The sequence below is a fragment of the Amphibalanus amphitrite genome, unplaced genomic scaffold (assembly GCF_019059575.1).
Source record: "Amphibalanus amphitrite isolate SeventyFive unplaced genomic scaffold, NRLGWU_Aamphi_draft 000277F_arrow, whole genome shotgun sequence".
In the NCBI taxonomy this organism is placed as follows: domain Eukaryota; kingdom Metazoa; phylum Arthropoda; class Thecostraca; order Balanomorpha; family Balanidae; genus Amphibalanus; species Amphibalanus amphitrite.
The window spans coordinates 388,777-415,894 of record NW_024881772.1 but is presented as its reverse complement, the minus strand read 5'-3'; the positions used below and the strand labels follow the sequence as shown (position 1 = coordinate 415,894).

Here is a 27,118-nt window from a genome sequence, read left to right as displayed (position 1 = left end):
GTTTACCAACTGATACTTTTTAAACAAGCCGTTGTCTGGTGCATTGCTTGTCAGGTGACAACTACGAGTCAATAGTTACTATGCACACCTACTTCTCAGTATCCAGACCAACTCTACATTTGTTTCAACGTTTGTTTCTCAACCAGTTTTGGAAACTTGTTGCCGCATGGTTATTTAACCGGCGCCTAACTTGTACTGGTCAGCTGGTCAGCATACACATGGTCAGCTGCGCCTGACGTCAGACTTGGCGGACCAATCAGCGGTCGCCGCCCGCCGTTAGCGGGCCCCGGCGCGGCGGTTTCGAACCAGCAGTTGTCGCGCGGCCACCGTGCAGCCTGGAGCAGCGACGAGGGCTGTTCCAGCATTTGTGCAGTAAAAAGTGAAATCTGTGAACTGTGGTGTTTGTGCTGTGAGTGAGGCCCCCTCTGGCCTGCGGGACGCACTAATCGTGCCTATACCCGCGGTCGAGACGCCTCCCTTCCCCTGCGCGCGCAATGTAAGTGGGCCAGACCTGTGCATGCACATGTGAGCAGATGTTTTGCGGTCGGTGTTTTTTTATATATAAATACATTTATTTGCCTTTAATTCAACTCTTAAGTTGTAATATAATGTTGTAATACAACTCTAATAGTTGTATTTTAACTTAACTGATGGACATATATGGGCTGTAAAAGCTAATCTGGCTGGCGATCATGATTTATTCGAATTATCTGCGTGTCGTGCAACTGCCATGATTGTTATGGTCAATGTTCAGGAAATATTCGTCATACGGGCATGTTATACTTCTGGCTTGATGCGGTGCACAAACCATGTTCTTCCACATACGCAGCAGTTCTTGCTTCAAAGACTTATATGCTGACGGTGCACGATAGGTATACCTACTGGGTATACCTACCTCATGCATTTACCACATCCATGCGAAAATATGCACTCGAAATTGTCTCCAGTCAATAGTATTAATTATGTGACCGTAATGAATACTAATGATTCCAGAAACTTCCGAATGGATGTGGTGTATGCATTTATTGATTGTATAACCCATCAGTATTTCGTTTCTTGTCAGCGCAAGCCTTTGAGCAATAACTGATGCCAGTCATGGTTTTGTGCACCACTTCCAGCCAAAAAAAATAACCTGTCCGTATAGAAAATATTTCCTGAATCAGTATCGTGGCAATTGAAAACGAACGCGAATCGTAAGTTCTTAAGGTTATCAACGCAAACAAAGCGATTGTAACGAAGAACAAGTTCGAACAGAGCGTTAATACACTTACTTGTTGACAATTTGTAAGCTAGCAATGCCCAGTCAAATGCTAGTTCATCAACAAACCAGAGGTTGGTGAACCGACAAAGAAACGACTATGCCTATCCAGAAGTTGGTAGGTCCACAAGGCCCAGACTAGTACTCAACAAGGTGACCCCTATGCGAATTGGAACCAAAATTGTAGACAAACTGTTAGTTTGTTGGCCAACAAGCCTGGGGTTGGTGAATCGACAAGGTATCGACAAGGTGACGCCTATGCGAATTGGAACCAAACTTGTAGACAAACTGTAAGTTTGTTGGCCAACAAGCCTGGGGTTGGTGAATCGACAAGGTGTCGACAAGGTGACGCCTATGCGAATTGGAACCAAACTTGTAACAGGGAGCCAACTTGTAGATTTGGTTTACAGTGTTGACTTGACACTCGCATCCCCAAAAACTACATACAAACACATCTGGAACTATACTAACATGGACACAGACAAACTTTCACATCTCCTCATTGACACAGACTGGGATTTAATCCTCGACAGAGACATAGACGAGGCGACAGCTAACTTCACCCAGACATTATTGGACGCAGCTGCTGAAACCATACCAATTAAAACAATTAAGATCAGACCACATGACAAACCATGGGTTACTGGGACACTTCGGAGAGAAATGAGGAAAAGAGACAGACTATTCAGACTAGCTCAGAGACACAAGACAGACCATCACTGGGACAATTGGAGACGACAGCGTAACTTTACCACTAGTCTTAACAAAAAATTAAAGGAAAATCATCTCAACAGTCAAGTAAATACTCTATTGCACTCAAAGAAAAATCCACACGAATATCACCGGACCCTGAAAAACATATTGGGACGACCACAGACAGAGACCATACCACCACTCATAGGACCTGACGGAACTCCACTGACACAGGACTCTGACAAAGCTGACCTCTTAGGGGACTTTTTCGCCAGACAAACACAACTTGACAACGACGACCAACCCATCCCCAGGACCGCCCCCACGGACCCACCTCCCCCTCCTTTAGACAACATTGTAATAACTGAAGAAGAAGTTTTGAAAGTTCTCAATAATATGGACCCTAACAAATCTAGTGGTAATGATAACATCCCAGCAAAGTTACTAAAGATGACCGCCATCATAATTAAAACCCCATTAACTAAATTATTTAACATGTCTCTATCTCAAGGAATTTTCCCAACATCATGGAAAAAAGCAATCATACATCCAATTTTCAAGAAGAAAGGTTCTTACTCCGATCCAGTCAATTATAGGCCTATCAGTTTGCTTCCTTGTATATCTAAAATCCTTGAAAGAATAGTTTTCCAAAAAAAATATATGAACATCTCACCGAAAATGATCTACTATCCGATAAACAAAGCGGGTACCGCCCTAAGCATAGCACTCAAATTCAACTTATTCATTTCATTAACAATATTTATCATGTATTGGACCAAGGCAGCGACTTAACAGCTATTTACCTAGATATAAGCAAATATTTCGACAAAATTTGGCACAGAGATCTCCTTTTTAAATGTGAAAAACAATGCGGTCTTCCTGAACTCTCATCAACTGGTTATCTTCTTATCTCTCAAACAGAAAACAGATAGTCAAAATTGGTGAAAAACTTAGTACCCCAAGAACCATCAACGCAGGATACCCGCAGGGGTCGGTCCTGGGACCCCTTCTCGCACTTATCTATCTTAACGACCTATCTGACATCACTAACAACGACATATTATTTTTTGCCGACGACACTACACTTTACAAGACACACCCACACGACCCGACAACTGGACAGGATTCGCTCCAACAAGACCTACACAAAATACAGCAATTCGACAAGGACTGGACGATAACATTCAATGGTACCAAAACAATACAGCAAACATTCACACACAAACCTTCCCAAACACCACCAGTACTGCACTTTGACGGACAACAAATCCCCTGCGTGACAAGCCACAGACACTTGGGACTGACTATATCGACAGACCTTCATTTCCACCAGCACGTCAATGACACTATCCTCAACTTCAACAGAGCCCTCAGTCCACTTTATCCACTGGCGAAAATCCTCCCCAGACACATCCTTAATAACATATACCAAATTTATATCCTACCTCTATTCGACTATTGTGACATTGTGTACGACGGACTCCTGACAACTAGCGACTCACTCAGACTTGAAAAAGTACACAACAGGGCAGCCAGACTAATAACAGGAGCACTCTTCAGGACACACACACAGACTCTACTAGAAGACTTAGGGTGGACGACACTGGAAACGCGACGAGACCTCCACAAACTAACGACATTCCATTCATTCACCCACAACAGACATCACTTACCCGCAGCTATCACCTCACTCATACCTGACACAAGAGCACACACAACAGGAAGACCACTGCGAAACGCAACATCTCTAACATTGCCCCCTAACAAAACCAAAGCATACCAGAAATCCTTCATCCCTTCATCCATCAGGATGTGGAACCAACTCCCACCGGAGGTGACCTCAATCCAATCCTCCCGATCCTTCAAGCGTGAAATACACCAGCGCTGTGGCGCAGCTTCGCCGCAGTTTTACTACGATCTTGGTTCCAGATCAGCGAACGTGTTTCATGCAAGGTTAAGAATGGGCTTATCCCAACTGAACGCACACTTATTCAAAATCCACAGCCGTAATACTGATAGTCCTGTTTGTCTCTGTGGTCATCTAACTGAAGATATAAAACATTTTGTCCTTCACTGTCCTCTCTATCGTGACATAAGGACCCAAATGATTCATGAAACTTTACTCATCATTCCAGATTTTTCTAACCTAGGTCAAGAGCAGAAAATCACTGTCTATCTCAAAGGAATTAACTTAAATGAGCGAGAACAACAGCAAATTGCAAACATTTTCCAACGATTCATCCGTAACACCAAACGCTTTTCATTTTAGATTCCTTGGCGGGCGCCGGCAGCTGACGGCGGCTGATGGCGGACCTGGGCGTATGCCGCTGCGTGGACGGCGGCCGCACCTCTTTCGACTTTGCCTCTGCTTACCGGGCGGGGTGCGGCCGGCGGCTGCGCGGCGGTGGGCGCCCGGTTTGCCTATACGGACGGGCTGTGTGGGTGGCGGGAGGGGTGCTGGTCGGTGTCCGGAGGCGGTCGTTTTATCTTTGATTTATTTTCGGTATTCTGTTGGAGAGGTACCTTGAGTTAAGCAGTTTTGCTTTTGTGCCAATCCATCTGTATCATCATCTCACAATGCATGTCCATGATCGAAAATAAATAAACAAACAAACAAACAAACGAGCGGCTGGGGACGCGACTCCCGGACTGGCTCGGGACGGCGGCAACGGGGGCTCACTAAGCCGAAAGGGGGGAAGTGTGTGGGGCCGTGGCCGGCTCCCCGGCGTGACCGGTGACGTCACCTGGCTGACCGGTGACGTCACCGGTCGGCTGACCCGGCCGAGGTCGGGGCGGCGGCCGGCGGCCGGGAGGAGGGGCGGCAGTGGGCGCCGGACGCGGAGCCGAGTCGGTGACGCGCGCGCGCGGGTTATACCCCCCGGAGACTTTTACCGGGGTTACATGAGCAAGTAAATGCGTATCAGGAACGGATTTTCCTATTCGCTCACCATTGTAGTCCGTTTGTAATGCGTATTAACTCTGCTCATGTAGCCCCGAGCTTTGTGTTGGTTCGGGTGCCTGCTGGATAATACAAGAGTACCTGAGGAACTCCGGAGTCTCGCCTAACAGACGCGCCGTCCTGCTGAAACCAGTACTGGAGACGCGTGGCTTGGTGACGCACAGCCGGCCAGACGACGGATTTCAGCATCTCCAAGTAGGCGGCACCGTCCACGGCGCCGTTCAACCAATGCACTTGAAGGCACTTCCCATCGACGATGCCCAACCAGGCCATGACCCCGTGTGCCTTCTTGCACTCGACGATCCTGTGTGGGTTCTCAGGAGCCCATACCACCGTGTTCTTTCTGTTTAATGCCTGCTGGAGAACGAACCATTTCTCGTCACTGCACAAGACCCGCTCGAACCAACTCTCGTCGTGTGTGAGCCAGAACTCACATGCCGCCAGTCTGCAGACTGTTTATTGGCTGATGACAGAACCTGGCGCAGGTGAGGACGGTATGGTTTCCACTTGAGGACCCTTCTTAACATCTTCCACACTTTTCCCAAAGACATCCCCAGTGCATTGGCCGCTGATCTGACGTGAGCCTTTGGATGATCTGTGAAGTACTTTTGAACCAAGGCCATCTATAGAAGGTACAGTCACTCCCCCGCCGACCAATCAGAGACAGATCCTGAGTGACGTCACCCCTGATGCTCGCCAGGGGTACTCCATTCCTTTACAACGTAAAAATGACTAACTTCATTTGAAGATTGTTGGTGACACTCTACACGTATCGCTCAGCCGTTAATGTCATTGGAAAGTCCAACCAATTTTCTAGCGATAAAAAAGAGCAGCAATATGCTAAGAAATGGCCGGTTTTAAAGATATAGACGATTTAAAAATCCTCTGCAGTTGCAGGAAAGCAACGTAAAAACGCATCGAGCTTATATTTTTACTATGAATAAATCATTTTTCATTAAGTTTTTAGATATGGAATCGATTTATTCAACAACTTTATTACAATATTTTTATTACTAGGAACTTTATTTCAAAATAATATTTTCAAAAATGGCAACTGTTGGCAAGTAGCTTTGAAGCGATTGTGGCGCACCACGCCATTATTGTCCTGAGGCCCCCTTATGATGTCATCAAAAGTGGAGTGACAACTGACATGGGCCTGTTTTGAACTCTCTTCACTTCATCGGGGGGAGCCGGAGGTCGGCCCGGGGTCAATGGTCGCACAGAGGCGGTCAGTTTGAAGCGCTGAACCAGCCTGCTGAATGCAAGTAAGTTTGGAACTTTTCTGTTGCTATCTCGATAAAAGTGGAGCCGAAATGCCCTACGTACTTGTGTAAATGACTTCACTTCGCCATACTTCAGAACGATCCAAATGGACTGTTCTTGAGTGAATGGGCTGTTGCATTTGAAGCTCCGGGAAAGGCTAGATGGAAAAGAGGCCATATATGTCAACTACAATAAAAAATATTGGGCAATATTGACAAAACACAAAATGTACCGGTATCCTGCACATAAATATGCACGTGCAAGTAAAATATTTGGTTTTATATTTCCACGTGACGCATTTATTTCTATATCACTCCAAAATGATCACCCGGTATCATTATATGATTCTATGATTGTATAATTCAACACAATAGTATAATTGTGCTGAATTCTTATTTTTAAAATTACGGCACATTCATCAACATCTTTCCTGATGTAAAGCTCTGAGATATTTTGTCACGCCTGTTATAGTATTTTATCACGTTCCCACGCGCTTGATTGTTGTTTTCTATCCTATGTCAACGTCGTTTCTTGTCGTGTTTTTACGTGTCATATGCATCTGAAGACGAGCCGTGCTCGAAATATTATACCACTCTTCTCTAAAAGATATATTTCAAATAGCTTACTCATGAGCAACAGACTACTATGTACGGAATTTACGTGTCATCTGCTGTCACCCAGTGGCGCGGGAACCGGGGGCTAGGGGGGGCCCCCTCCAACTTTTCGGCTGGGGGGCTCGTAATGTATTTGAGCCCCCCCCCCCAGCTGGAGGAATCGAAATCGGAAATCTACCAACACAATTTCATAGATTCATACATAGGCGCGGGAACCGGGGGGAGAGGGCAGTGGGGGAAGCTTGCCATCACAACTCTGGGGCCGTGGGGGCGGTGCCTCACAACTTTTCATGAGGTCAGGAACCGTTGGGGCAGCTTGTCCTCCCCAAATTAGGGGTTGTGAGTCACAAAGAAAGAAAGCATGTAAGTGAAAAATCTACCTATTTTACTGACTCGGCAACTCATTTGGCAGCTTAAAACCTTTATTCCAGGTTGCCAAAACGGTAGTTTCTTCACTCAGCTGAGACGGAATACCTCACTTTTTTGCAAATATTTTCTTCTTTTTTTTCGTTGAAAAGGCCAAGGTCTGAAAAATAAGTGGCCTAAAACCGATGAGAAAACTAGATTTGGGGGTACCCTAGGTTGATCTCTATGATGGTTCAGCCCCCCCAGTCTGGAAGAAGTTCCCGCGCCACTGCTGCCACCCGAGCCGCGCCGCGTATTTGGAAATTCCGACCTCGACGAGCGTCTGTGGTAGAAAACCACCACTTTGGTAGGGGAAACTACTGCTGTCTGCTACCATTTGCACTGCATGTCTCGCTATATCTGCGACATCTATGCAAGTCAGCAAGAGTACGTACCTAAGCGATACGTACTTTAAAATTTACGTACTTTTCGATGCGTATTTTCGTCCTTGACGTACTTTTGTCTATACGTACTTTGTAGTGTAGGTACCTACTTCTGCGATACGTACATTTGTCCTTGACGACTTTTGTCTATACGTACTTTATGCTCCGCGACGTACTTCTGCGATACGTACTTTTGCCCTTGACGTACTCTTGTCCATACGTACTTTATACTGAACGCACTTTTACGATACGTGCTTTTGTCCTTGACGTACTTTTGTCCATGCGTACTTAATAATGTAGGTACGTACTTTTGCGATACGTACTTTTGTCCTTGACACTTTTATCCATTCGTGCTTTACGTACTTTTGCGATGCGTACTTTTGTCCTTGCCGTACTTTTGTCCATGCGTACTTTACACTGTACGAACATTTGCGATACGTAGGGGAGAGTGGGGTGGGTTGTATCAGTTTTTACTCCGAGACCCATAAACTCGTAACTATCCGTGATAAACTCATTATTTCCATACTATCCCCTTCCTTGATTCTTCTGCTTTTTTGTGCAAAGTAACTTTTCCGCTACCTCTACCAGTTTTTCTTCTACGGTCTGCCGAATAGAACAATATTTTTGATACAACTTGCCCCATGGCTTGGGTGAGTTGTATCACATGGTGGGGTAATTTGTATCACTATTTCACGTTTCAGGGACTGTGCTTGCTACTGGTTTTGAACATAATAGCAACATTAAATGGGGTTAATACAATGTATAGGTATGCTCAAAGGCTTCACTTTATTAGACCAAACTTAGGTCAATGCAATTCGAACGAAACATCAACAGACTAGACGCAAAAGTGGCCCGTTAAGAGCAAAGAAGCCAACACATTGTGCCGAAATGGAACGAGCATTGACTAGCTACCTACAAACGCGAGCCAGGGCTTACCTTTCGCGATCAAAAGCAACAAACCCATACATACATACATACATACATACATGTTACAACATACCCCACCCGGCTCTGATACAACATGTACCTAGCCGCCATCTTGGAAAAACATCCTCGTGCTAAAAAAACAGCGGACAGCTGGAGAAATCCGTTTTCACTCACGCAGCCTTAGAACCTACCCTCACCACCGCTATGGAGATCTTTCAAATTCGTGCACATCTAAATGCCAAAAACACACATTTTCTTGCAACTTATTTTTTTAGAATGACATTAAAAAAACATAAAATCGGCTCTCACCTCGAGACGCGTCCACTCAGCCACAAGACAGAACACGGAAAGATGGCGCCCGGAAAACCTCGTCGGCTGGTCGTGTCGCGAGCGCCATCCATTGGATAAGTTTGGCACAATTCGCCCTGATACAACTTGGACATGATACAACTCTCCCCGCTCTCCCCTAGGTACTTTTGTCCTACGTCCTACCAGGGCGTCGCCACAGATTTTCGACAGGGGGACGGATCGGCCGACTAAAAACCCAAAATTAGGTCGTTACCGTACTTTTTAGGCCGATGCATTATCTGTTCAACGATACTGGGGTGAATTCCTACACGGTACACGTCTGAAGTATTCATTTTGACATGGTTAACCAGAGCCTCCGGTCTTCTATCAGGGTATAATTGTTGACACATGCCGTCAATCTGATACATCATCATACGTGGTCTGGTGGTTGCTTTAGGTATTTGTCACAACTCATAATCTCTTTTGGTCTCCAGTACGAATGGGCGGCACAGAGTGGCGCGAGATTCTCGTCGAGGTCGGAATTTCCAAACACGCAGCCGCGCCGAACGCGAGCAGACGGGAACGCACAGTAGCGCCACGAGAGCAACCCGTCGTAGCCGAACTTATCACTAGATGGTAGCACCGTGCGGCGAGCCGAGGCGAGACAGGTAGAAGCCGGCGGTGGGGCCGGTTGAGCGAGTCTGGATTTTGGTGGAGATGGTGGCGGTCCCGCCGAGTCGCGTTTTGTTTTTAGCCCGCTGTCCGTTTTGTTTGTCTGTGATGTAAAATGCAGTGGCAAGCTACAGCAGACTTTTGTGCGTGACGGACGAGTCGGAGACCGAGATGGCGAACATACTTTATCTCATGGGTGGAGCTTTTCCAGGAAAGTTGGTGGGGCAAAAAGTTGTCAAACCTTCAATGTCCGATTGTTAAGTTAGATAAAATTCAACAATGAATCAATTCTTTTCATTACAGAGATAATATTTTGCATTACACAGACATTTCAAAGCTCCTCAATACGAAAAACATAGGTTTGCTAAGCAGTAAAGTCCTGCAAATCGGCTTATGTTGGTGGGGCAAAACGCTTATTGGTGGGGCAAATTGGCAAGTTGGTGGGGCAGGCGCCCCACTAAGTGAATAGGAAGCTCCACCCCTGCTTTATCTATTTAACTTCACCAGGAAGAGATTAATCGAACAGAACAGAACTGAGGCCCGGTCCGTATTGCGCCCGGTCGACCCTGACTTTCCCCGGTCGACCCGGGCATCCCCGGACTTCAAAGTTTCGCCTTCCACCGCGAAGGTATTGCCGGCGTACGCCACTGCACCGGCCAGCCGCCGGCGGTCGACCGGGCGCGGTGAGGCTCTAATGCCATCTCCAAAATGGGCCTAAAATAGTGCTTTTTTCGCCTAAAAGTTTATCGGTTTTTCGATATGTATAACAACTGTAGTGGGATGACCTGCAAACAGGCGTCGGCAACAATCACGAATGCGGCGCACATGTGACAATTAGCAAAGGTCATTATAGAGTTACGGCATATTTACGTCTGGACAACGAGTTGCGGGGAAAAGTGCTGATTTTGTTGCAGTTTTAGGAGCCGGTGATTAGGCTGGATTTTCGGGTTACTTTTTCGATCTGATTCATATATTTCATAGTGTTTGGCTTTTGAATATTTTAGTTCTTTCAGATAAATATTACTTGCTTTATAACTTTTGTAAAAACGTTTCATTTTTATAAGCCGACCTTCAGAGTCCTAAAGATACATCAGCACTACAATGATTGTAAACAAACAGATGGAGCACCACTTGGCTCTGTTCCAAGGCCCTTTTTAAGTTTATCTGGTGGTTTCTGTACTCTTGTACGTCGTTTTGTTGGATGTTTTGAATCCCTTAAGATTGACTTATATCATATTTAAGAAGCATGTTGACTGAAAACAATCCGAAGTATCCAGGAGGCTGACAGAGGTCCTGACTCCTGAGCAATATCAATATCAAGTTGAACTTGAAGTTACGAAATTTTGGTTGATAAACGCAAGTTGATCGGGCTCATATATCAGCAAGAAAAAGTAAAATTAAAAGAGCTTATTGGCCCAAAACAAGCTATAATATTGCAGACCTTGGAGCAATACTGAAGAGCACGCTGAACAGGATCATGCCAGAAAATGTTGACTGATGAGCGCATATTGATGTATTGGTATGAATATTGAATGATAACTTACAACAGCAAGATAAATTAGTGCTAACTATCAAGTTAAAAATCTAGAATGAATGGACTTTGGCAGCTTTACTATGCTTAGATGCTATGCAGATTGTAATGTGCATCAGGTAGGTACTCGGTGTCTGGCAAATGAAACATGTGATCATTCCATTGCTACTGGAGGAGAAAGCTTGGATCACTAAATCCACTTTATGTTGATTTTGATGTTAATCATTACTGTATTTCTTGAAAAAAGGATTGTAGTAAAATTGTTAATGTGACAATCTATGCAACGATGTGATCATATTATGTGTTCATAGTTATTCGTGATAGTGATTGTTGGTCCAATATACAATGGCAAAGCTCTCAGTCTCAGTGTTTCTTCCTGTGGATGGCCAGCAGTGACTCAGAGCTTAGAAGTATTAGTTTTTATGTTGACTTCACCTGTCAGTGGGGCTTGTCCCTGTTGGTGATTCTGATAAATAAATAAAATAAATAAATAAATTTTCTTCACAGGGCTGGGATAAAAAGTACTGAGGGTAATCTTCCACCAAGGTACTTTGACATGGAATGAGATGTAGGCACAAGTAGGTAGGTGTTTAGTTCCTATAGTCAGTAGTTGTGTAGGTTTAGTCAGGTTAGCTTAGATTAGATTGTTAGTTTTTTAATTTGCCAAGTGTCCATAAAAATGTGACCTGAGCAATGAGTATACCTGACTAACCTGACAGCTGACCTAACCTCAATCATCACACAATATTTGCAGCCTACCCAAGACCTGCATAGCAGTAGCACCCAGTCATAGGTAGGTACTCACCCTAACTCAATCTTACCTGCTAACCTTCAACTTGCCAAAAGTTAGCTCACATTGCCAAGCTGCATCCAGGGAAACAGTCAACTGAGGAACTGGCTCATTGGGTGGCTGGTGTGAGTCTGTGCATTTAAAGTGTTTCTTCTCTGAAGCTGCTCTGCACTGCTGTATGTGATGTTAGATGCGCAGAAAATATGGGAAATAATTACTAAGCTACTTTAGTGCTTTGTTAATGCTCGAGACATGAACAAGTGCAGATCCTGCAGGGTACAGCTATGAGTTAGGTGCTAGGTGAGTATGTTATGTGAATGTGCTGTTCCCTGTTTGACCATAGTAAGTATACAAACAAGCACAGGGTCACATTTATATTCAATATCCACATAAACATACAACAAAAACAGCCATATAGCCTCACTCCGAACACACCACAGATAACTTAAGCCTTTGCAGGCACAAAAATGTTTTGATTTACAGGACAGGTATACAATATATCCTCTGTCCTTGGGGGATCTTGCTGCAAAGTTGAGGTACGATGACTGAACTTCAGGATTGATCAACCTTTTCTTAGCCACTTTAGTTACCTATATAGGTACGAGAAAGACCAAATGCTCGTTTGTAAACTGCCTTGAACTTCACCTTCCACCTTCAATTCTTAAATCTTACATGAAGGCACAAATGAAATAGTTCCCTCTCCTTTTGGAATACACAAAGCAAAATATTAAATAAATTTTTAGTGGATGGACAAGAGCAATTAGCATAGCTCTCCTCTCAAGTTAACTTCTGGGCACTGATGAATTACACTGACGCTTATTCGCTTCATATTTTGTAACAAACGCGCTAAAACTGCAATATAACAGCACTATATGCTTCTTGACAAAATGCAATATTAGTAAAAAATTAGCCCTGTTGGCATTTATTCTTGTTGGAAACGTAATAACAAAATATTTTGTAGTAACTATTAAATTCCGGCCGAAAACACTGCACGGTTTAAAAAAGAATCATTCCAATGACGGTCCATTCTTGCGGTCCTGAAATCGCCACTATTTCCGGCCTCTCCAACGCAACTCGTTGTCCAGACGTAAATATGCAGAGTTACGACGTACGGGAATGAGTTATCAGCTGTCTAATCGTAGACAACACAATGTCTGACTTAAACTGTAAGCCTGTATTGGTATTGTTTCTTTAATTTGGCTGTCGTACATTAATTTATGGTTTGAAATATGATTTTATGTAAAATAATTGATATAAAACAGCCGTCTCTTAAATTATGACCCCATTTCACCACACGAAAGTGGCAGAAATGACAATGATCAGCTGACGCATTTTTCTTGGCCGAAGTCAGAGCGCGCGGGCCGACGCACCACCACCGCACCACAAAGTATGAGCAGAAGCCGCGCCCAAAGCCAGGGCCCCGGTAACGTGAGGTAGCCGAGTCGGGGCAGCGTGCGCTGACCCAAGCCGGGGCCGCGGCTTTGGGCGCGGTCTACCGCATCCCCGCGGGCAGCCCCGGGCTATCACATGACACCGGGAGGACGCGCGGCTCCGGCTTGGGTCAGCGCACGCTGCCCCGACTCGGATACCTCACGTTACCGGGGCCCTGGCTTTGGGCGCGGTCTACCGCACCACCTAACAGGCATGTTCGAAACCGCAGGAGATGATGATGAACGGGTTTATCGAAACTTGATTGGATGAGCCTATCGGTAATAGCGATTTCAGTGTGTGCATTTATTGTTCATAGTGGTGTGAAATGTGGTTGGGGTACGACCGACAACCCGTCGGGGCGAATTTCGCACTGGGGTACTCAAAATTTGAAGAATTTAAGACGTTTCCATGAGTTTTCAAGGTATGGATAAGTTCTAAAAATCCGGTTCTCCTTATCTGGGCCATTAACTCCATACGGTCCAGGAAAGCTGGCACACTACCTTTAACGGCGGAGACGTTAAGGCATATTGACGGGCAGGCGAGCACCGTTCGGTGAGGGGAGGGGGAGTGGGAAGGGGAGGCAGGGGCGGGAGGGGGGAACGCGCCGCCCGGGCGGCAGTCGACAGAGCACAGCGTGCGCGTAAGCACGCAGCGGATTTTTTTTTTACCTCTTCCAGGGCTTCTAGTATTTTTCCTTTTTTCTCTCCACTCGTTAAAGGGGGGGGGGGCGTTGTGAGCCCACAGGCGGCGGTTTTCTCGAGAGAACTGGTCAGTGGGGGATCGACCTGGCCGCAAACAGGAGGAAAGAAACTTGTATAACCCTCGCGCGCACATGGGGGGGGGGGGGGGGGGTTGCCACTCCCCCTTCCCCCAGGTAGTTTTTCTGCTCTGCACTAAACATTCATAAAGCTAGAAGCCTGATTTGTCGTATAGCTTCTTCTCTTTTTCTCGGCGTCCACTGAAAATTTCAAGTTTCTGTGACTTTTGGTTTTGGAGATATGACCTTGATCTTCAGGTCATGTCATGACCCAAATGACCAATACCCAACATCTTACGTCGGCTATGGGTCTTGTGAGCTTTTGACACCTTGATTTCGTTTTTTTTTTTTGCTATTCTTACCTCCTACCTATCACGGAACATGTTTTACAACGATGTACAGATATCAGGGTCAAGGTCAACCTAGGTCATCTACAATCATTGCATTTTAGGCTAACTGAATTTACTTTCCGTGAATGTTTTTTTATACTGTATTTTTGGTAATAGCTTCTCAGTTCATGATCCCATGTAGGGGAGAGTGGGGCAAAGCGGCCACCCGGGGCAAAGCGGCCACCCATCGTTTTAGCCCTTCATAGCTGGCGTCAGTTCCAATTTATGGTTTCCAATTATACTTCTCTTCACGGTCGTTCGAATGAGCCAGACCGGGGTTTCAGACCCATCACCATTGTTCTGCGAAACACGGAAAAGCATTTCTTGCCAGGTTACCAACTATGTTTACAATTTTTAAATGTTATGTTATTCCATAACCGTTTGGAATTTTTATAAGCGTTCTTGTCCATGCATTGCATAGTTATCGTACATGTATTCTACCGATTTTAATGTTTTTTACCCCACTAATAGCTCAGCTGGAATATTTTTGTCTCGGACGGTATGCGCGGGGCAAAGTGGCCGGGGCAAAGTGGCCACCCCCAATTGGCCATAAGTTGCTTCCATCTGGATAAAAACATTATCTATATTCAAATCATCTTGGCCACTTTTCAGTTGCATGAGTTACCAAATAATGCAATTAAATGTTTATTTTCATGAAAATCCTTTCTTTGTTTACCTACAGGTGGAAGATGATAAAGTAAACATCCATCCTCGCTTAAACCTAGTCACCATCAAATACCCTAGTCGTGCACGAGGCAACTATTTTGTTTCTCATATCGGGACTTGAGAAGACGCCGGCGGCCGCTTTGCCCCAGGGTATGGGGCAAAGTGGCCAATATGCATAGGTTTAAAGTTTTGTCAATATCTTTCATATGTGAATGCCTTTGGAAATAAAACGCAGTTGAAATAAAAGGCAACTTACTAGGGATCACATTGGTATAGAAAGAATCTTTCCAGGTTTAAAAATCAAGCGTTGGCATCGTGAGAAGCGTTAGGGTGGCCGCTTTGCCCCACTCTCCCCTACCTAATAGGGACACAGAAAACAATCGGTGAGCTCATCAGTATACACAGACACACACAGACATACAAACGCCTATCATTGACCTTGACTTAGCTTGACCTGAAATGACCACAGCCAGTAAAAACCTAATCGGATAGTGAGACAAAGAGCTGTTCTAGCTGGCTTGGCACCACAAACGGCAACGTCATCGGTATATGATGGGCACAGCACGTCATAGTCCAACGGTGGCCCCAAACAGCAACATTTTTAGTTTGACCTGACCTGGAAGGTCAATGATTGACCTAATGAGGTAAAATTGGGTACCATTGGAGGTATGAGCTTTCAGTCTTGCGGCGTTTGGCAATGGCACAGGAAAAACCTGAAGGGGGCCTTAAAGCCCCCCCCCCCCGCCCGGAATAGGGTTAAGGGATCTTCAGAGGCTGTTGTACTTCGCCAGACCGTTTGAAAACTGACTAGGCCGTTAGGCCGTTTGAAAACGGCCTAGTCAAAAACTGACTAGGCTGTTTTTAAACTGTCTAGACCGTCTCAAACTGCCTAGGCCGTTTTCAAACGGCCTGACTGGACCATGGGCCGTTTGCAAACAGACTGGGTCTTGATACGGTCTGTAACATATAGATGAGTAGTTTCACAAAGTTTCGCAAAAATCGGAGGAGGTGAGGGTCAAAATAGTCATTTTTTGTCCCATTTGACGTGGTATATCGTCTGTTGAGCACTGACCGTTATCTGCGGTGGCGTGCAGCGGCGGCACAGCGCCGTGGTATATTGTCTGTTGAGCACTGACCGTTATCTGCGGTGGCGTGCAGCGGCGGCACAGCGCCGCCCGAGTGAAGTTCCGGCGGCCCATCCAGCACAGCGCCATCACTCAGAGCCAGACTGTGGGTCACACTGCTGCTGGGAGGTCAGACTGTGGGTCACACTGCTGCTGGGAGGTCAGACAGTGGGTCACACTGGTGCTGGGAGGTCAGACTGTGGGTCACACTGCTGCTGGGAGGTCAGACTGTGGGTCACACTGCTGCTGGGAGGTCAGACTGTGGGTCACACTGCTGCTGGGAGGTCAGACTGTGGGTCACACTGGTGCTGGGAGGTCAGACTGTGGGTCACACTGCTGCTGGGAGGTCAGACTGTGGGTCACACTGCTGCTGGGAGGTCAGACTGTGGGTCACACTGCTGCTGGGAGGTCAGACTGTGGGTCACACTGCTGCTGGGAGGTCAGACTGTGGGTCACACTGCTGCTGGGAGGTCAGACTGTGGGTCACACTGCTGCTGGGAGGTCAGACTGTGGGTCACACTGCTGCTGGGAGGTCAGACTGTGGGTCACACTGGTGCTGGGAGGTCAGACTGTGGGTCACACTGCTGCTGGGAGGTCAGACTGTGGGTCACACTGCTGCTGAAAGGTCAGGCTGTGGGTCACACTGCTGCTGGGAGGTCAGACTGTGGGTCACACTGCTGCTGGGAGGTCAGACTGTGGGTCACACTGCTGCTGGGAGGTCAGACTGTGGGTCACACTGCTGCTGAAAGGTCAAACTGTGGGTCACACTGGTGCTGGGAGGTCAGACTGTGGGTCACACTGGTGCTGGGAGGTCAGACTGTGGGTCACACTGCTGCTGGGAGGTCAGACTGTGGGTCACACTGCTGCTGAAAGGTCAGACTGTGGGTCACACTGCTGCTGAAAGGTCAAACTGTGGGTCACACTGCTGCTGAAAGGTCAGACTGTGGGTCACACTGGTGCTGGGAGGTCAGACTGTGGGTCACACTGCTGCTGGGAGGTCAGACTGTGGGTCACACTGCTGCTGGGAGGTCAGACTGTGGGTCACACTGCTGCTGAAAGGTCAGACTGTGGGTCACACTGGTGCTGTGAGGTCAGACTGTGGGTCACACTGCTGCTGAAAGGTCAGACTGTGGGTCACACTGCTGCTGGGAGGTCAGACTGTGGGTCATACTGCTGCTGGGAGGTCAGACTGTGGGTCACACTGGTGCTGAAAGGTCAAACTGTGGGTCACACTGCTGCTGAAAGGTCAGACTGTGGGTCACACTGGTGCTGGGAGGTCAGACTGTGGGTCACACTGCTGCTGGGAGGTCAGACTGTGGGTCACACTGCTGCTGAAAGGTCAAACTGTGGGTCACACTGCTGCTGAAAGGTCAGACTGTGGGTCACACTGCTGCTGGGAGGTCAGACTGTGGGTCACACTGGTGCTGGGAGGTTAAACTGCTCATGGAAATCTTAAATGTGGGTCATTCCATGCCCAATCACCCACCAAACGTGGAATTGTGCGGTCACCAGCACTTGCTAGTTGCTACCCATCACCTCGTTTTCGGTCACTAGGGTTGAAGACCGATCCATTCTCAGTCGCAAAAGATACCATAAATCATCCATTAGGGCGTGCGATTTTCGAATATCTAGATCAATTTAGCATATTCAAAGCATTGTGGAATTCACTTATATAAAAATCAAAATATCTGTACGCATCAAAATTCAAAATGTCACGTATGGATGAACGTGACGCGTCAGTTCCCTTTGGCGGGCTGTTGCTCCGGAATGGTGCGGGCTGCGGGGTTGAAATTTTGGCGCCGAGTCGGGCGCGTGCAACCATTTGTCGCATTAAATCTTGGTGGGGTGCGCTCGGCGGTTTGCACGTGGCGGGCGCATCTTTGCGTGATTTTGTGCCGCGGCCGGCGCCGATCAGAGAGCACGTGCTTTAGGCTCAGTTTCTTCGCTTGCAAAACTGAGCGAAATCAGAGCCGGGAGGTCGTTGACCTTTGGCAATGAATACCGGCGCAGGGCACCACCGGCTACAAGGATTCGCCAAATTTATTCTGGCAATATCTCAGCCGCTACTGGGCCGATTTTAATGAAAATTGATTCGTTACGCTACGCGTAATGCTGTCCCTCTAGTGGGAACCGACTCGGAAGGTCTTACTGAGTCCATTGGTGGGTTTCCTGACTCGCTAGCTCAATTTGATCGGGAGTAATGGACGAAAAACTAATATGACCCTAATGACGTCATAAATGACGTCACGCAAGGTCAACATTGCAAAAGTGACGCATGTAACCTTGCAAGGAGTGCATCAAATCACAATTATGTGTGCTTGAGATACTTGGAGATCGTTCCCGGCGCCAGAATAGCAGTTTCATTTTTCCCCTTTGACTTATAATGGTGATTGGTGAGGTCACGAAAATGCATAAAAATGTTGTTTTAAGTTTTTAATCAAACTGTAAACGCAAAATTATACATAAATATCAATGCATGAAGATGAAAAAAATGAATGTAAAGTTTCTTTCCAGTGCCCTAAAATCAGTATAGTAATCAAGTTAACAGTAGTAGTAAGCAGGCGCACATTGCTCAACAGTCAACACACATGTTTTAGATATCATGTTAATCTTTACCTATATTTTCAATACCCTGTTTTATCAGGACATTTGTGAGCAAGCAAAACATAATGATGAATACACAATGCATGTTCACATTGTAATTTGGTAACCTTAGTTACTGATTTGATTTTGGGCTAAGGGTCATAAATTGCTTGATCTAACCCATGGTCTCCTAACCAAGATTCTTACAGATAAGGTTGGGACGCGAGTCACGTGATCCTTTTTCTGCTTTTTCCAACCCTACTCATGATTTTCATAAGCCTTGATTTATTTCTTGCACAGAGGCGTTTGTAGTTATTCAATATACAAAAACTAATTCAATGCTATTTCAAATTAACAAACAGATTTTACGCGCAATCTCAAACAAAAATTGAATTTATTCGCGTTTCGTTATATGTTTTCAAATATAACCTTATGTTCAATGATTGCGAAATGCAAAAGGTTCCAAAATTAATTACAAAATGAATATATTTCGGACACTGTCCTTCTTCAGTTCAGAATTGCAAATTAAATCATTTAGTCACAACAGCGCCAGAGTATGTCGATAACAGCTAAGTCAGGAAGTCTCACATTGGTAAATTCTCGCGCAAAATAGACAACCATCTTACAGTTGAAATGTTCACAAGTTACCCTTTCATATAAATATAATACATGTGTCCACAATTTACACATTAATTCATCCCTATCATCTATCAATCACTAGACCACAAGCATCTAGTCGTCTATTCGACCATCGAGGCATGCAATCAGTCAAACATCCAACCATCTATGTACTCACACATCACTCAGCTATAGATAATTTGACAATCAAGTCATCAAAGGCCACCATCTTACATCAAAGAGTTTAAGTACTTTACCATTAAACCATTCATTCAAACCTCGAAACAATACTCAATCGTTCAATCATTCATGTTCATCCGTACATACATTCATTCATTCATTCATTCATTCATTCATTCATTCATTCATTCATTCATTCATTCATTCATTCATTCACTCATTCATTCAATCATTCATTCATTCATACAATCATCCAATTATTCAGTCCTTCATTCATTCATTCATTTTCTCACACACCATTCATCAATATGGTTGAATATAAAGGTTTTTACCATTCATCACCACTCATCAATATGGTTGAATATAAAGGTTTTTGGAACCTTTTGCATTTCGCAATCATTGAACATAAGGTTATATTTGAAAACATATATATGTCATAATGCTGTTCATACAAGTACTTCGCCATTTACTTGCAAACGCGTTTCGTTAATTTAATCAGCTGGCAACCATCACCCATCGTCCTCGATGTAGTCGAACTTGGCGCACTCAGATAATGTTCGAAATTTGTGACGCTTACTTGTTGCTATGGCGACCGAGCAGTACCTACGATTTTCATTTGTCAACAAGTGCTTGTGGAGCTGCCGCTCACACTTTTGAACACAGTCTTTATGCGTCAGTTTGTTTTACGCGTCATATCTGAAACATGTTTCGTGAGGCTCCAAAACCATTCAATTCATCTCCTTCAAAAGAAGTGCTTTGTAACATTTTCGATATGTTTTTTGGGCTTAATTGCTAGCTCCATTCATCCTATCTTGCGTGAGGATAGTCATCACTTGGGGACCAGTCGTTGAAAGCAAGGAACAACGACGAGAAGAAAGTCTTGTAAAAAGTCGCAGCGATTGCATTGATGTAAATAGAGTGAATAACCTTATGCTAATGTTATATGTTGCAAATTGATATAATTAAAACTAAATTGATATATTTCGATATTGCACCGTCATCAGAATAAGAATAATTTCTTATTCTGATGACGGTGCAATATCGAAATATATCAATTTAGTTTTAATTATATCAATTTGCAACATATAACATGAGCATAAGGTTATTCACTCTATTTACATTATTAATCATGCTCAGAAATACCATAGCTTACCTCCAAGCGATTGCATTGAGCATTAAATGACGAAAATATTTTTACCCCCCACCGCCTCAGGCGATCACGTGCCGTCACCCACCTGCTCCTAACTCACTTTACATTTTCCAGCAGAATCAGCGTTTACCTATCAACAAAAATAATTGCAATACCTTGGCTTATGAGCATTGATGGATCTGTCACATATTGCCGTGGCTCCCAATTACACAAAAATAAAGATACAATGGCGAAAAATAGATACATACCCTACTAGGTATTAAAAACAACCACCTTCACATCACCTCCACCATCACCCAAAAACTATTGTTTTCATAGCTCAACAAACAATTTTTATCCGTTTGGTGTTCTTCGCCTTCTAGTTTTGAGGACCGCTAACAGTTTTGCATTCGATGCTAAATTCGGATTAGAGATTTGCCAGACTGCTCGCAATATTTGCCACATGCAAACCACGCAGAATACGCTTTTATGTCGCAGCTGCGTCAATATATCCTTTATGCAGATGAAACCGCGATTTTCTTTGAAGCAACAAACAAAAACAACCTTGAAAATATCATTAACTGCGAAGCTTAACTTATCTGCTCCTGGCTACAAATGAACAAGCTTACCCTCAACACTAAAAAAAAACATAAATCAAATATACAGTAACGCAAGTAATGAATTTGATCTAGAAATACAATTAAATAATGACTCTATAAAAAGGGAAGACACAGTAAAATACTTGGGAGTAACCGAAGGTTTGTTGTCAATAGTTAAAACACTATTCTTTAGAATTGTGTTTTTCTATTGAAAAACAAATCTGAGTTCCCTGACCATTTGGCAAAAGCTGCCCGAGATCAGTACAACTTGATGCTCTAGAAAACGGCTGCTCCAAAAATAGTTAAAACACTATTCTTTAGAATTGTGTTTTTCTATTGAAAAACAAATCTGAGTTCCCTGACATTTGGCAAAAGCTGCCTGAGATCAGTACAACTTGATGCTCTAGAAAACGGCTGCTCCAAAAATTCTGATTTTTTTTTTCAGGATTTCTAGTGGGCCAGGTGATCTACGTTCTGGTGTGGGCCTCCCCTCCGCGGACCATCTGGTGCACGTGCCAAGTGACTTTGAAAATTCCCGTGTTAAACCAATGGGCAAAATGAAAAAATGCGTTCCACGGCAGATTGCTCGAAAACGATCCAAACGACCCCCCATTTTCTTCCATGCGGATCAACCACCATTCGGTGCACTATCCATGGGTATGTCGCAAAGTGGCCGGAAAAGTCCAGAACCACGTGCCACGTGCCGTTGAAAATGACCCTGCACACCGGAAATTGGGACTTTTGGTCATTTCGGCGCACCCATGATGCGTTAGGCGGCACGGGCGGACATCGATAGCAGCGCCTCTATCGGTCACTAGGGAAAGCTGGGCTGTAGGCGACGAAATACCGGCTGAGTTGTCACACGTTGAATAGGTTTATAGACATCCGTCTTGTGAAAAAGTTGAACTTTTGCCTTCAATATTTCTACAGGCAATTTTAGAAGTGTCTTCACATAGATTACAACACCGTTAAGATTACTGTATTCACTTCAAGCCTTCCCTATTGTTCTTGATGATGCGGGAACTATTTCTTATTAGTGTTTCTATTTTAAAAAAAACATATTGTGCAAACGATGAAAAAAACATAGATGGAAGATTTTAAATGCAATTTTCTCTAGCAATTAATGGTAAATTATCTACAGATCAAGGACAAGATGCATGCTAACTGATAATTTAAAGTTCTTGGGGCCAGTTGTTTTCTTCTTTTCTTACGTCGCCCCAATGACCGCGAATACACTTGTGATAACGCCTATCGGCATAGTGTGGCGTGTAACCTCACCTGGAACACTCACGTCTCTGCCGTCACCCGGCGCTGTTCCGGCATTCTCAGTGGCCTATCACATCTCAGGGGGCGCCTGCCTCCGTCCGTCATCTCCGTGCTGGTCAACGCCTTGGTTCTCTCGCAGCTTCGATACTGTATCACTGTCTATGGCAACGGTTCGAAGAAGAACCTTGCACTCATTCAGAAGACTCTAAATTATGGGGCAAAAATCATTTTCGGACGCAAAAAGTATGATCACGTGTCGGACCTGCTTGAGAAGCTGCGTTGGCTCAGCGCGGAGAACCTTGTGGTGCATGGCACACTGTGCATGGTGCACAAACTGCTGCGCTTCGGTGAGCCCGAGGTGTTAGCCGCCGGTTTGTCAACCGTGGCTGCCGCTAGGAGCTCACTAGGAGCGCAAGCTAGGGTGACCCGACAGGACCACTCACTATATGTGCTCCGATCTAGAACCGAAGCAGGCAAGAGGCGCTTCATCAGCCGTGGTCCGGTTCATTACAACCGCCTGTCACCCGATTTGCTCGGGCTCCCGGTGCCTGTTTTTAACCCGCGCACCGACGGGGGGGCGGATATCCGCCCCCCCTGAGGTTTTTCGCGGATAGCGGGAAAACCGCGGCGCGTAGCGCCGCGAAATTTGGTATGACTATTCTCTCATCAATTTTACACATGGTGTGCAAGTTTGAACCTCCTAACTTTTAAGGTCAGGTCACCAGGTCACTTTGAATGACCCAACCTCAAGTCACTTTTTTGCAACTTTGTCACCGTGCCAGAGCTACAGTAGATGTCGGAGGCCTTTGAAAGTCGCAGGATGTTATTAGGTCATTAGTAGCTACAATTTGTATATCTCGGAATTTTGATGTCGGTGACCTAAGGTCAGGTCAATTTCGCGACCTCCCCATTATAAGTCAATGGGGGAAAAATCAACTCCCTGTTTTTACCACTAAAACGGGTCGGAATGGCCCCATATACCATACATGACTTCACATACGATCAACCTTCACTACCTTGAGGTCTGTTTTGCTGTTGGGCAGCTGTAAGGTCATGTGACGTCATCAAAGGTCACCAAAGGTTTTTTGCCAATAACTCCTTACAGGAACAAGATACAGCCGCGCGGATGGTCTCATTGTGTTCAGCTCGTCAAGACGCATCGAATGATATACATGATGACCTCGAGGTCACGTGACCTGAGGTCAACCTTTGAACTTGACCTTTCGAGGTCAACATATATATCATTCGATGCGGATCGACGAGAGGGTCACGATGATGCCCCTAGTTTGTTCCTATCTTGACTACTTCGAAAGTTATTCGAGAAAAACCCTCTCCATATCTAGCGCCGCCATTTTGACTTTTTCGACCCCTGTGACGTCATCTTTGACCTGACCTGAAAATGACCTATGTAAAAGTTGTAGACCTTGTCCGTGCGTATCCGATGCCGTTTACCGCTTGTCGCTATCTCGCTTCGTTCTCGAGATCTCAGGGGGGCGGTCATCCGCCCCCCCCCCCCCCCGTCGGTACTAAGTTGGCGCAGACCCCCGTCGGTGCGCGGGTTAAGCACCGCCTCAGGCGGCTGCTGACGGATCCAACCTGACTGAGTTGAGCTAACCATCTGGTGTGCATGTGTGCTGGTATTGTCTGTATCTATGTTTCTTGTATTATCTTGACTATGATGTATGCGAGTGTGATTGTGATGCTTGTCTCTCTTTATCTTGACTTTGAAACCACCGTTTTAATTTTTGACGAGAGGATGTAATAGCCGCTTTTAGTGGATTTCCTTAATACACGTGGGTGACCAAACAATGGGTGTCATCCGGTCGGCAACTGTTTAAGGTGTCGTCCAGTGGGTCAAAGTGGTAGTTTCAAACTTTTGGGATCCACCATTCTGGGGATTCTTTTTGACAATATACACTTACGTTTTTTGGCGCAATGTTCATTCCACCCAGCCGGTCGTCAATGCGTTAGGTGACCCAAATGACGATTAACCTGAAGGAAGTTGGGGGCGAGGAACACGCACGTGCCATCCGTTTTTTACTCGGGCGCTTTCATCTAGGAGATTTTTGCAGATACCTTTTTGATTTGCGAACATGACCAACCTAACGGTATGCCAGTCGTTGATAAATTATCTTGCTGCGGCCGGGCGCTTATTTGCGGTGTTTGTGTTTGGCGGCTGGCGGGCGACTTTTAGTCGTTTTCGGTTAGCAGTTAGCGTCGGTGCGGTGCGGGCGGTTTTCATTTTTTTTCGGCGTTTCGGCGTTTTTTTGTGTGGTTTGCGGCGGTCGGGCGATTTTTTTCGCCGTTTGCGTTGGCGTTTCGGGCGTGCGTTTTGCACGTTTTGCGGTGTTAACGTTTTGCGGCGGGCGGGCGTTTTGTGTTTTTTTGCGGTGTTTGTCATTGGCGGCGGGTGGGCGGGCGGTTGATGCGGGCGGTTTTCTTTTTTTGCGTCGTTTGCGGTGTTAAATTTGTTTGCGGTTGGCGGCCGCTTTTTCGTTTTTTTGCGGTGTTTGCTTTTGGCGGCGGGCGGGCGATTTTTAGGCGTTTTCGGTTGGCGGTTAGCGGGCGTGCGATGCGGGCGGTTTTATTGTTTTGCGGCGTTTCTTTTATTTACGGTTTGCGGCGGGCGGGCGTTTGTTTATTTTTTGCGACCTTTGCGTTGGCGTTTCGGGCGTGCGTTTTGCGCGTTTTGCGGTGTTTGCGTTTTATGGCGGGCGGGCGTTTTTCACAATTCAAAGTCCAAACCTTCGGGCCACAGCGCTCCTCGAAAAGCGCTGCCCTCGAGTATACATTGATACTAAATTAAAGTGGTCTGCCCATATCGACTATCTTGCCTTAGCCATAAGCCGTAATATAGGAATCATTAACAGAATCAAGTACTTATTAGACAAAAATCACTTTTGTTTTTTATTTTTTTTTCACAGTTTTATTTACATAATTCACATAAAAATACCGGCAAAAATAAGCATGAAACATTGTGCTCACCAAGGTCATATATGTGCTCACCATCGGCGGCCCGCCTGGCCAGACCGGGACGGTGCCGTCCACGGCCCTGGGGAGAGCTGGGGGATGCTTCCCCAGCCGGGGAGATCTGATGGCTACCTCCCCGGCTCTCCAGGCGGGCCGCCAGCCCCCGCCCGCACCGCCCGGCAAGCAACCCCGGGCGGTGCCCCCTAACCACCGACCGGGCGAGCGAAGCGTCGACCCGTCTAGGTCGGCGCTCCGCACGCCCGGCCGGCAGACCGGCCCCTCACAGGAGGGGCCAGTCCCGGGTTGGCCCGGATGGGTCATAGGGGCGGGGGCTTGTTTCGCGCACATCGTTTTCCACTAACCCTTTTTTCACTTTTTTATTGCATACACATGCACATTCACATACACGTTCACCTACGTTCACATAGGAGGCCGAGCACGGGCCGGCCGGGAAGGGTTAGGGGCGGGGGCGATTCATGTGCATTGCACAAAACGAGTTACATCCAGACGCACATTGTGCAACACTACACACACCTACGCACACTCTACTACGCACACCTAGCAAAATATTTCACCTATTATTCCACCTGTCCACTTAGGACTATGTCACTCGGAAAATGTTCCTACTTTTTCTGGTACAGGTCCACTGTTCAGTTTATGTTTGCAATGTAATGTTCGGTTACGTTGTCTCTTTTAACCCGCGCCCGGCTGGGGGTCCTGGATTTCCACGCCCTGCTGGGGGGGGGGGGGTGTTTGAACACTCCCCCCCCCCTTGTAACTCGGCTCCTGGGCCACGTAGCGATACGCGGAAGGCGGCGTTCGAAAGAGCGTCAAAAATAATGACGAAGTCACTTCGGTCAATTTTTTGGTCAGGTCAAAGGTCAGGTCACCAGAGGTCATTGAAGGCAAAATTTCGCCGATTTCCAGGTCGAATGTCGAAAATTTCCAAGAAGCCAACGCATAACTCGGGAACCAATAGAGCTACAGCGCCGCGGAAAAGCGCATTCGATAGCCCTATTAACGCCCTTTCTGAGTAATTCCCTCAGATTTGACCTAACGTCAACGGTTTTGCCTGCAGGGGGCAAAAACTGAAAAAATAGCCGATTTTTTCGGAAACAGTTTTTCTGCAATAACTTTTGACCCAAGCCCTTTACGAGCTTACTTTTACCGGCATCGTGTTCCTCTTGTCAAGACGCATCGAACGAACTATAACTTGACCTTGAAAGTTCAACTTGAAAATTTGACCTCAGGTCAAGGTCATGACCTGACCGGAAATGGTCATGTTGCATATCAGTCGATCCGTATCGTCGAGCTGAACACATCTAAGGCGTTTTCATCGCGCTAGCATGCCTCTATCAAAAGTTATTTGCGAAAAACTGTTAGATACCATTCGTGACCTAAGATGACCTCAGGGCATAAACAAGGGTCACGGACACCATTTTCATGTTCAGTGTGTCTAAACCACTTGTAATTCGGTGTTTGGGAGTGTTTATAATATCTTTCGTCCAAAAGAGGCACATTTAAATTTTCTCCCATTGACTTATAATGGGGAGGTCGCAAAATTGACCTGACCTTAGGTCATCGATATCAAAATTCTGAGATATACATTTTGTACATGCTATT

General features: G+C 45.8%; 1 protein-coding gene across 1 annotated transcript in view; it reads right to left on the bottom strand.

Moving 5' to 3' along the window:
- Positions 1-27,118, bottom strand: part of LOC122387208 (SH2B adapter protein 1-like) — a 367,382-nt gene that overhangs the window by 225,636 nt on the left and 114,628 nt on the right. Inside the window, exon 5 of the mRNA XM_043377161.1 lies at positions 16,163-16,269. Coding sequence (XP_043233096.1) covers positions 16,163-16,269 — 107 coding nt within the window. The remainder of the gene's footprint in view (positions 1-16,162; positions 16,270-27,118) is intronic.